At 41.7% G+C, this 12,829-nt stretch overlaps 1 protein-coding gene across 5 annotated transcripts in view; it reads left to right on the top strand.

Moving 5' to 3' along the window:
• The window catches only part of lingo1a (leucine rich repeat and Ig domain containing 1a), a 202,998-nt gene extending 193,594 nt beyond the window's left edge, over positions 1–9,404 (top strand). For all 5 annotated transcript variants that reach the window (XM_033635663.2, XM_078167713.1, XM_078167714.1 and 2 more), the window contains one exon: positions 5,372–9,404. In XM_033635663.2, coding sequence (XP_033491554.2) covers positions 5,384–7,231 — 1,848 coding nt within the window. In that variant the 5' untranslated portion in view covers positions 5,372–5,383 and the 3' untranslated portion in view covers positions 7,232–9,404. The remainder of the gene's footprint in view (positions 1–5,371) is intronic.
• Positions 9,405–12,829: the final 3,425 nt, after the last annotated feature.

Raw genomic sequence — 12,829 nt, 5'->3', positions numbered from 1 at the left:
ACGTCAGCATCATCTGAGGGATTTCCCAGAAGCTTACAGGTATTTAACTATGGTATTAACAAAGCTCAGGAGTGATGTCTTGTGACAGGTAAACTAAAGCTCTGGGCGATGCTTAAGTCGTAACAATACCCCTCCCCACTTCTGTTTGATTGTGCTTATTGTGGAGAACTTAATGATGACAGACAGCCTCATTCAGACGTGTGGAGCAAGATTTAGTGGCATGATAGTTAAAGCTACGTGAGGACAGGGAGCAATTAAAACAGCTTACAACAAGTGGGTGCATAAAACCTGTTAAACATGTGGCACCACAAGGTTTAAATACAGTGACTGAAAAAAGATCTTCATCCCTCTAAAAGAAGACTCACAATTATATGAGAATGGTGGCTTGATCTTTTTGATTTGGGCTGTGCTCATTGTAGCACTGTTGTCTCTGTATACAAGAAAACAAAACATCTTAAGCACCAAAGATGAATTGTGGAAAAATATGCTCTTTTCTGACAAATAACTGTTTCATTATTAGATGAGATTTTAATTTGATTTTGATTTGAAACATGAAAATTTGTGGAGAAAACCAATTTAAAGAGGGTTAAATGAAACCCTCATGTGGCCAATGTTCCTCGATAAGACAGCTCAAAATTTATTAAAACTTTTCAATAAACTTGACTTAAAGGGTAACTTCAATATTTTTCATACTGGATCCTGTTCTCCCATGTTATTGTGTCTAAGTGACTAATGGAGACAACAGTTGTTGAAATTGCTCCAGTATTGAGCTAAAGCATTTCAGCCTGCAGGGGCACAACAAGCCGCAAAATAACCAATTGGGGCATTTGTGCAGCGTCAATTTACGTCTATTAAAAGTGTGTGTTTCTGCCACTGGCCGATTCAGATTAATATTCTAAAAGTCAGAGAACAATATGGAAGGGATCCCTACTGAGACAGACCTTTTCTATAAAGAGTAAAACACTTTTTGTTTAACCAGAAACAGCCCGAAAATCATCATTGCTGAACCAACCAGACTCCATTTGAATAATAAGTAATTTTAGCATGTGTAGAGTCAGCATGTTTTTACATACAGCTGGGTAAGTTAAAGGTTCTTCTCAACCAAACAAGAGTTATTGATTGTTGGAACAGTTGAAATATGAACAAAGATGATTTTTGTGAGTTTAATTTCATTTCTGTTGACTTTGAATGTCGCTTGTATTACAATGATAAAACTACTGTATATTCTAATGGAGTCTGGTTGGTCTTGTGATTGCGATTTTGAGGCTGTTTCTGCTTAAACGTAACAGATCTTACCGTTTAACAAAGAGGTCTATCTCTGGAGGGGTCCTTTCATGGGAACTGCCCATTGGTCCGACAGCCCATTGGTCCGACAGCCCATTGGTCCGACATCCCATTGTTCCGACCATATTAAACCCATTGTTCCAAAGTCCGTTCCGAAATCATCATGATGCCCTGTGGTTAAGGTCTGGTTAGGTTTAGGCACAAAAACCACTTGGTTAGGGTCAGGAAAAGATCATGGTGTGGGTTAAAATGAAAAAGAAAGTGGCAAACACATAAGCCATGAGCCTGCTCCGCCTCAAGCCTTTCCCAGCTGACCCAGAGCTGGTCGCGGCGCACCATCAAGGCAGAAATACGCCCGCCGGGAGCCATTCAGCACCGCGGACCAATGGGCTGTTGGACCAATGACATGGACCCCCTTTCATAACCTCCTCTGACCCTGCGTCATATGAGGACATTACAGTTTGCTGCACCTTATACTTCATTCTGCTTATCTTTGACCTGTTGTCATCGTTCATGGACATTTTTTATGTGTCTGGTGGTAGCAAAAGCACAACACAGTAATCCATGTATTAAAAAAAAAACTGGTAGCCATCTCTGCGAAGTCAGTCTGCAGCCTATCCTGACACAAAAGTGGACAGGGTACAAAACCTGATCAAATTTTATAGTTGCAACTTCAAAGGGAATTCTCAGTTCTGTATACTTATCAGGTCCTTCTCATCCCAAATAGCTAGGAAAAAATACAAAAATGCATCCCAGAAAAGCTCGGGTAGGAGGAGGATAATGTTGTCAGACACTTATAACAAGAATCTAAACCTGTCAGTGGCAAAAACAAGCACTTTTAGTGGATGTACATTGACACATTCCCCATTAATATTTCATTGCAGCTTGTTTAGCCGTTGCCGGCTGCAGCTGTCTTGCTCAATACTGAATGAGTTTCAAAAACTGCAGGTCCATTAGTCACTCAGACACAAAAAAATGGGAAAATGTACCCTTTAATGACTTTAATTATGATTGTAATGATTGTACATCCACTGATGAGATGGCCACATATTGTAGGGCACCATCTACCTTCTAATTCCAGGCAACATCTTCAGGATCCCAGAGGATTCTGTCATAAAGGCATTAATCTCACTATTCATTGATCTAGTTATTACTGGTCTTGGACCAGTGGGCCCTCATTTATTCAGCACCGCTGTCTTACTTCCCGTCGACCACATTCTTTTCTTTAAGAAGCACGCCCCCTCTCACTTCACCTCAATTAATGTAATTCTCTGGGAGCTCACTTGAGTGCTGATTGGAATGAAGAACTGCATTCAGACTACATGCCTGCGAGGGAATGATAACACTAGATCATTAACAAAACAGAGCTGCAAATGTTTACCCGCGGATGGCATTCTTCATCTTAATGTGTCCCCGTCTTTACTTGTTTCTCTGCGTATTTGCTGCTGAAGCCATGTGCAGTGAAGCTGCTCCGTCATAAAATACATGGGCAAACATTCTGAAGGAATGACTCTGAAAACTTGAGTAACATCTCTTTCGAATAGAACTTCAAAAAGGATCCAGTGAATTATGTTTGAGTCATCAGGTGCAGTGTTACTTTGTGGGGACTTTGACCCTGGGTAGAGGAGTGCCAGGACTCATTAAAATGCCTGACTGGGGTCCATAACCTGCTGAAGTTGCAGTCATGCAGCTTTACCAACAAGGGATTATGATTTGATCATTTTCCTGATTGGGTTTCAGTGTCAGTGGTAATAGAGTTGGACATAATAGCATCTCATTGACTGATATCCAATATGCGAAAGCCACATGATAGAGGATGACAGATGGAATTGAGCTCGGCAATAAGGCCACTCCTTCTTCTAAGGTGTCTTAGCATGCCATACAAAGCCCCACGACACTCCATCTCGCAGCGCTCAGCACTGACTTGATCAATGTGGGTTAACGTATAAGAATGATTAAGGATGGCTGGACGCAGCGAGGAGCACAGCGGGCTACGTTGCACGTCTTTGGTCTCGGGGCGCACCATCATCTCTGCCTGTTTTGAAATGTCTTGGTTTCACTTGATTACAGATGGTATCATCAAATCCCCAATTTGAACTTTGACCTCAGAGGGAATAAAAAGAAATTGAAGTAAATCGAAACCATAAACCCCCCTTTTTTTGATGAGTCTGATGTCCAGTTGTCGATTGGTTTAGCAGCAAAAAAAAGTTATTAGTGTTGACCACAATGGTGGCAACATGTCACCCCATAATTAACTGTCAACCATAATATTACAGATTTTTCCTCCCTGTTTCTCTACAGTCTCAATCTGTCACATGTAATATGGTCCATGAAATCTGCTGAGGCACAAACATTTGCACTATCCTTCTCTCCACAAACATTGTGTGGATCAGGACAAAAGCACCATGTGACCGGCTGGCAATCGACTTTAAAGGCAAATTTAGAGCAGGAGATGAAACTGCATACCACTGGCAAAATTCTACATATTGTGACAACAGCCATCACACACAGACAGGCGTCCCCCAGAGACATGTCTTGATGAGTGTGAACTAGATGTGAAGGATTTTTTTTCGTCTGGGTTTTTTTTCTTGCACATTTCATCACATCACTGAATAACAATCCAAATACATGTGTTTAAATGTTGGAATCCAACACAATTTAAGTGATTAAATGATTCATTTAAATCCTAAATCATTACTCTTTAAGTCCATTTGCCTTTTTACTGCTGGACCCTTCATACAACTAATGTTTCAGAATCACTGTCTGCAGATCATAGCATAAATAAATGATGCTCCAGATTCACGCTATAATATGAATAATTTTGTGCATATTCTAGCTTGATCAAATAAATACTTAATTCAATTGTTAGTGGAAGGAGTTGAGGCATGCTAACAGATGACATTGATATTAAATATGGTTTGTTTTTTTACTCTTAAATCCTGTATTTATCTCTCAGTATCCAATTCCCTGGTGGTGTATGCTCTATATTTTATCGTAAAGGATTGCACAAGCCGTGTGTCAGCCACAGCACATACATCACACTTGCCACCATCCGTCTTTGATTGCATCCTCCTGTTACTGCCACCCCATCCCCCCTACTGTGTTTTTTTTTTTCAACCCTGACAGCGAATTCAGAGTAGAGGTAGGATGAAAAGAGAGTAGGGGTGGAAAAAAGAATTTATGCAACCAGAACAAACCACAGATGTGCTCAGCACGTGTCTGTGACACAGCATGAATTGGATAACCGTCTTGAAAAATGCTGTTAATTCCACTTGAAGCTGCGCCCCTTCACTTCATATCAGGCTGAGAGCATTGACTGATTGATCGTCTGCAAGGTGTGCGGGGGAAATAGTGTTCAGCATACAGCAGGCACAGTGACTGTGCAGTGCAAGATGTATGTAGATTACTAGAATTACTTGGCCTTTGATTTTCTTGCTAGGATCAGTACTTCCTCTTCTATATAGCAAATAGGTCTGATAGAATTCTGTGCATTCACAGCAGCTGCTTGCATTTGAAATACCTTTTGAAGCTCTGTGCGGAAAAATGGAACGATGCAGAATTCAAAACTGTCAGCACTCTCAATTATGCAAGCACATACCTTATTCCTCGTAACCGCCCACCTCTATTCATCTTGAGTGTGTGGCATGAATATTGCACCCGGATTCATACTCTGTTCTGTTGGGAATTGTGTCACACAAGAATGGCATCCTTTTAGCACTTGTGATTCTTTAACTAACTGTGTGGCAGAAAACGGACACAGTGGCCGAAGGAAAGTGTTTTAATAGAAGTTCATACTGCTGTCAGTTTACACTGCTGGACACTACTTCCATCTCATATGATGTGACATTGCTGAATTTAGCAGAGCTGCATATTTGAATATCAGCTCAGTGATATTAAACCATGTCATACAACCTCATTTGAATGTTCTCTTAAAATCCCTGTTTGAGCTGATATATTTTAATGTTACACAACCTCCATTTAATGTCAACATCTTTTACAGTGTTTGGCAGTAAAAATCATCAGTGTGTCAGTTGTTTGAGATTCATTTCAGGACTAAATGTTTTTCCTCTTCTCTGTGTCTCCCCAGGTAACCGATAAGATGGCGGCCGGGGAAGCGACTGGGCACAGCTACCTGGTGGCTTGCTGGCAGCCCATTCTGATCCTGATGCTGGGCACCGTGCTGTCTGGCTCCACTACAGGCTGTCCATCCCGCTGTGAGTGCAATGTTCAAGAGCGCTCTGTGATGTGCCACCGCAAGAAGCTCATGACAGTTCCTGAGGGCATTCCTGCAGAAACGAGACTGCTGGACCTCAGCAAGAACCGCATCAGAACCATCAACCCAGACGAGTTTGCCACCTTTCCCAACCTGGAACACCTGGAGCTCAGCGAAAACACGATCTCCACTATAGAACCCGGAGCGTTCAACAACCTTTACGGCTTGCGGACATTGGGGTTGCGTAGCAACAAGCTCAAGTTGATCCAGCTCGGCGTTTTCACAGGCCTGAGCAATCTCACGCAGCTGGACATAAGTGAGAACAAGATCGTCATCCTGTTGGACTACATGTTCCAGGATTTGTACAACCTGCGGTCTTTAGAGGTGGGTGATAACGACCTGGTTTTTATCTCCCACCGGGCTTTTCATGGCCTGAGTAGCCTTGAGCACCTGAGTCTGGAGAAGTGCAACTTGTCCTCTGTGCCAACAGAGGCTTTCACCCACCTTCACAGTCTGATCACACTCAGGCTGCGCCTCCTCAATATCAATGTCATACGGGATTACTCCTTCAAACGGCTGTATCGGCTCAAAGTGTTGGAAATAGCCAATTGGCCATATCTGGATACGATGACCCCAAATTGCTTGTATGGATTAAATCTCACCTCCCTGACCATCGCAAATGCCAACCTGACCACAATTCCCTATGTAGCCCTGCGGCACTTGGTTTATTTGCGCTTTCTTAATCTTTCATATAACCCAATCCACACCATCGAGGGGAATAAGCTCCATGATCTTCTGCGTCTGCAGGAATTTCACCTGGTAGGAGGCAGACTGGCAATGATTGAGCCCTACTCTTTCCGTGGTCTGAACTACCTGAAGATTCTAAACGTGTCTGGAAACTCTCTTAGCACTTTAGAGGAGTCGGCTTTCCATTCAGTTGGCAACCTGGAAACCCTTGCCTTGTATGATAATCCCCTGGCCTGTGACTGCCGACTGTTATGGGTTTTCCGCCGACGCTGGAGACTGAACTTCAACAGGCAGCAGCCCACCTGTGCCTCCCCTGAGTTTGTCCAAGGCAAAGAATTCAAAGACTTCCCGGATGTTCTGCAGCCCAACTACTTCACGTGTCGCAAGTCGAGGATTAGGGATCGCAAGCCCCAGCAGAAATTTGTTGATGAGGGAGCCATTGTTCATTTTGCTTGCCAAGCAGATGGAGATCCTGCTCCAGTGATAATGTGGCTCTCCCCGCAGAAAAAGTTTATCACCACCAAGACAATTGGAAGGCTCTCTGTGTTGCCAGACGGCACCCTCGAGGTTCGCTATGCCCAGATTCAAGACAATGGTACATATGTGTGTATAGCAAGCAACGCGGGCGGAAATGACACCTCTCTTGCTCACCTGCACATTCATAGCTACTCGCCTGACTGGCCACACCAGCCCAACAAGACTTTTGCCTTCATCTCCAACCAGCCCACAGAAACTGGTGCTAACGGTACAAGAGCCAACGCCCCTTTCCCCTTTGATATAAAGACGTTGATCATCGCCACCACAATGGGCTTCATCTCTTTTCTTGGTGTCGTCTTGTTTTGCTTGGTACTGCTCTTCCTTTGGAGCAGAGGTAAAGGCAACACCAAGCACAACATCGAGATCGAGTACGTGCCACGGAAATCGGACGCTGGCATGAGCAGCAGCACGGTGGATGCTCCTCGCAAGTTTAACATGAAAATGATTTAACGGAGCTGTGGGATTTACTCATTTTTGAACTCGAAAAATAAGACAAATGGAAAAGAAGACATTTTCTTTCCTCCCTTACAAACCTGTGGATCCTGGTCTGTTAACATAGAGTAATGTTTTTTTCCTGACTGAAGTTACTAGAGAGGAGGGCAATTCCTGACTTTCACAAGTGAGAGGGAAATGAAAGCACATCCAGTGCTACGGGGCACTGGTGGTTTCTACGAGGCCTGCGGGGGCATTAATTGAAAGTCAGATTTGTCATAAGCAGTTCATATTCCTGTGGATTTATACTGGGAAAAATATATCAGAAAAGAAAAAACACTTCAAACAGCCAGAATGCGAGGGGCAGATCATATTTTGTCCATCGCTGTTTTTTGTCTGTATTTTTTTAATTTAGTGTTTGTTTTTTTAATTCCGAGGTTAGATGTCAAGTTATGAATGGGATTTGTATGGGTTGATGAGCACATTTATACGACGTTGATGCATTTCATGTACATCATCATTATACTATGTGCTACATACGGTATGGTCTGTTTCCTTTCCTACAGTGATGATTGTTCTGTAATCCATTAAATGTATATCTGTGTCACAACACCTGATGAAAACAAGTTTGTCCCAGCAATTAGCAGAAACACATAACACAGTATGGCACAATTCAAATGCAAAACTGTATGTGAGGAACTACATAGAACCTAATGTGAATGTCACAGCAGCTAAACCCAAGAAAGTACAATGACGATTGCTGTAAAACAGTTTACATCGGTCATTATGTGACCCAAAAAACAGAATGATACACTAATATAAGTGCTCTGAAAACACATAGGTTCAGTGGTACAGGGGTGACCAATTGTCAGTACTGCACCATAAAAATCTGCCAAAAGCTAAGTCCAAATATTCTATTTTTAGAAATACAAATGACATAAATTAGTACTGACAAGTAGCAGCAAATCCTGTTGTTCAGCAAGGCTCTTTATAGGATCTTAGCATTGGGGAAATGCTTTAACAAAGCTGTTTGAGCCCAGTATCTGATATCAGTATCCCTCATCCCTAATTTTCAGATGTAACCAGACTGTGCACACACACACACGCATGGATTGAGGGCATGATAAAGAAAGCAAATGTGTGATGTTGCTGATATGATGGGGCTTTGTACCAACAATAGATGCAGCATCTAGCCCAGGGTTTTGCCATCAAACAAAATGGTACCTTGATACCATAAGCGCTTATCCCTGCCTTTTTAAAATTGCATTTCAGAAACTGTTACGTAACGGTATTATTTTGTGCTCAACATGATTGTGAGGAATAAAAGTTGTGGTGCTCACGTTTTTGGATACAATGTGCTCCTCAAGCTGTAGAATATTTCTTTCATTGTTGGTTATTTTTCTTGATCGTTTTATGAAATCAATGATTTATTTATGCCGATGCTCCCCCCCCCACCCCACCCCCATCAAAGCCATGGAAATATTACCTTCCAGGATCATTAACAGGTTTGCTATTCCCCAGAAATGTGCAATGTTTGTCAGGGGGAAAGGAACTGCGCATATTATGCTCCCAGTTGGTCCTGCATATAAAATCTGAGGTTACAGCCTTTCCTTTTCAAGTACACACTGTGGACAGCTGGGCTTTGCAAACGTGTGTGAGGATAAAGGCCAAGTTATTTATGATGGATGACATTACAGACAACGACACAGTAATGGGCTGGAAGTATGGACAGAATATGCAGATGGTTCGAGTGACACAGATGGTTTCACCCATGGAGCAATCTGAAGCAGCTTTGGTGTAATCCGTTTTGCATAAAGGAAAAAAAAATCATTGGATATGGCTCATGGTTCTCCCTCTTGCTGATTATGAATGCTCTCTTCGTTCAAAGTGTGGCTACTGTACCTAGCCTTTTTTTGGTCCCGAGTGATCCCGGGATCCTGTTTTTTGTTTCTGTTATTCCTTCTTTTTTATTTTGACCCTGGACTATATTGACCATGTAGTCCAAGCCAACTTTTTACAAAAAAAAGAAGAAAAAAAGATCTGAAAAAAGAAATCTATGGAAAATACATTCAAATTGTTCTGTGCAATAAAGGTAATATGCAGATTTTTTTTTTAATTAACAAAATTTCGTTGATGTTGAATTGTTGAGAATATGGTATGTTGTATTAAACAATCTATGGACTTTTTTAAACACATGATGGTCCTATCTTGATTCTGAAGGTGCTGTTAGTCAGGACTTCAGCTGGGTATGTGTGGGGTTTGGATAACGTTGGTTCATACTAAGGATTGACGAATTATTGGCCATGATATTCACCTTTTTTACAATTCAAGGGAATCAATATTTTTTTCATCCGATAGCCGACAAAATTAATTTATTGAAAAATGCAGTACTTCAGCTCTGATGCTGCCACCTGCCTCTGTCTGCAGTCTCCACTCTGTTGCCTCCCTCAGTGTCAATGTCCCTCAGTGTTGCACGTCAAGAGTAATAAGTCAGGCAACGAACCCCGACTGGAGCTGCTCTGATCAGTGAGTGGAACTATGTCAAACGGAAGGCAGCAGATATTACTGAAGTTGTTAAACATCAAAATCCAATAACATGAAGTTGCAAAAACACCCAGTGTTTCTGATGGCACCGTTCCACAAGTAGTAACAGTAGTCATTGGATGAAACTTCAGTTGTATGAGTACAAGAACCTCAAGGAACAAAAGACGGAGTAAGACATCACTTGAATGTGGGCGATAAATGTGTCGAGTTTATTATAGGTCATTAACTATAAACATTTGATCACTGACAAAACATACATGTCATACACCAGAGGTATGTAGCGTGGACTTGCCAATACGCATTGAACTCAGGATGGAAACCTTCATTTGGGACAGCAGCACGTTTGTGACTGTCAGGAAAACTCCACCAAGCTAGGTTAATTTACACAATGTAAAATTTCATTGGCTTGTGCTAATAACGTTAGCATGTTGTATATGTGGGTCTGGCAAAAAACAATCATTTTAGTCTTCGAACCTAAGGGCCCAGACACACTAATCCGACCTCAGAGAATTAGCGGCACCAAAAGCCCCCTGCTGCATTGCCTGATATCGCCGTGTCTCAGCCAAAAAAGTTGCACATGAGCACACCACATAGACTACAGCTGACCGTCAACCTGCATGTGCATTCTGCGCTTGCGTGAGAAGAAATAACTCTCCACACCAGCAGACTACAGTCGTCTGTAATCCACTTTCAAAAAGGGAAACCGGGAGACTGTCTCAATGCTAGTTAGGCCGTTAGCACATCAACAACACAATTCAATGTTGAAAGAACAAAGCATATTTACTGTGCGCCAGTGAACAGCAACACAAACCATCAAATGTTTCTGCTAAAAAGCTCAATGACTAAAGAAAAATAATCTGACCTAATATAACAAGTTTGTTTTGGTCTCTTGACTTTAGCTTTTTGTTCATTTTTCTCACTCCTGTTTCTCCTCTCATGCGCTGGGCTGAAATGCCAGTCAGAGTGATTTCAATCACCAGGTTCCACTGTCGCTGACGCAAAAGCCGATGGGGGCCGACGAGGCAGCAGACACTCACCAACAGTCCAACTTTGACAGATGGCCGACCGTCGGCTTGGTGCATCAGTTCCTTTTAAGTTATAACAGAGCCGAATTTGTACTTTATTTAATGGTGTTGCTATGAGGCCATGTTCCATGTGTGTTTTAGGTGTTTTAGTTGAATCAAACTTAACTGCATTTAACAGGAACACAGAGGCATAAAAACTACACCGCCAACTAGTGTTTTGGAGGTGTAATTGCAGAGGTTATAAAACAGATCAACACCAGGAAGGGCAGGCTGCAATACATCCAAAGAAGGGAACGGCTGTTTGTGAAGTTCATCTCATTCTAAGTTGTACACTAGGATTTTCATTTGACTGCAAATGTATACTGTTGATCAGTCGCCTTGATTACTATGAAGTGGTATTGGAATCACCCTGAAACAATTGGTTGATCCCTAGATCGTACCAATGACAACCACTTCTCCAGGTGCTGAGATCTCTGGCTGTGAAACTCTTTCATTCGTCACTACTGTAACTTTATGACCTCATTGATCATTTCACTTACAGGCCACTGTAAGCTGAGTCCCATTGACCTTGATACAGTTTCTTCGTCATCATTACAGATCAATGAAAGAGAAACAGTTTCTAGTGAGAGTTTCCTAATGAGCAGAAGCTGAAGTCTAGCTGAGCATTTGAGTGTATTTTTTGTCTATCAGTGACCAAATAAGCAACTTAATGTTGGATTTCTTTGATTGAATACCTCATTAAATGATGATGCAGACCGCAAGGTAATTTCACGTCATATGTTTCGGCGCTAATTACTTGTTTACAGGGGCACTGCTAGTTCACTTCTTCACTTGGCTGGCCTCTAAACATTAATTACCCACCATTAGTAAAGGATCACAAACATTAAGATATGTATAGGGTATATTATTAATTCACACTGTACATTTGTTTAAAAGAGAGAATGATAATAGTAATTAGTGAGTGAACTTCAAATTGAAACAAAGAATAATAGCACTGAATAACGGTTTTATTTTGGAGTGTCTCTTAGTGAAACAAGAGGAAATTAGGTTAGCCTTTGAAGGTTATGGGAAATGACCAGGGATCTGAGTAGGACAGCCTAGTTTCATAAAGCACGGTGCTGCTCTGCATTAAGTTTGGATCTCTGTCCCATTCCTTTTCATTCCACATCCTTGCTTCCTTGCTTAGGGCTCCATGGGGACTTTTGACGTTCTTTTTTTCCTCAAGCTGTATCAAAGCATGCTCATTTATCTTCTGACTTGAAAACAGACAGGCAGAATAGAGGAGGAGAGAAGCTATTCTTGAGGCCTCGGAGCCCTGGGGAGTAATGGAGACATCCATTGTTTTCATTCCTCAGATATTAGATCTGTGCTTAAATTTCTAGGTCAGGAACAGGCTGATGGATTCTGACACCGTGCTACAAGTCGCCTCTCCTCAACTGAGCATGAAAATACAGACACACCTCTGGGTGTTCCTTGCACTCATCCAAATCCAAGTGCTTAATGACATCTGGGAAACACGTAAGCAAACAAAAGTGTGAATTTGCAGTCACCCGCGCCGCTGTCACACAATAGAAGCATCAGATGCCTAAAATAAAAAGCAAGTTATTTGAGATTTATGCTTGGATGTAAAATATAAACTCGTGGCAGGGAGGCTGTGTCTCATGTCTATATTACAGTATCTCCATATCAAAGGGTCAGATTAAAGCCCCTGTTTACGTCTGACTCCACACTAAACCTGCTGTATCTTAATTTATCTCTCTCAGTCACTGTCAGTCAAACTTTACATATAATAAAATGAACAAAGGTGTTAAATCACAGGCTAATCCCAATGGCATGCTAATGGAACAGACATAAGTGGACTGATAATCAAGAGTACTCTTCATTTTATTTGAAATGCCATACATCATACTGGAAGTGCTCACATCTTAATCACTTTAATTACGCAACTGCATCAAGGGTATTTATTTTTATATTGTATATTTGTGTTGCAGTTAATGCTAGCACTTTCTATATAAGCATATAAACCTTAAAACACATTATAATGTCA

The sequence above is a fragment of the Epinephelus lanceolatus genome, chromosome 5 (assembly GCF_041903045.1).
Source record: "Epinephelus lanceolatus isolate andai-2023 chromosome 5, ASM4190304v1, whole genome shotgun sequence".
Taxonomy (NCBI): domain Eukaryota; kingdom Metazoa; phylum Chordata; class Actinopteri; order Perciformes; family Serranidae; genus Epinephelus; species Epinephelus lanceolatus.
This window is presented reverse-complemented; position numbering and strand designations above follow the sequence as displayed.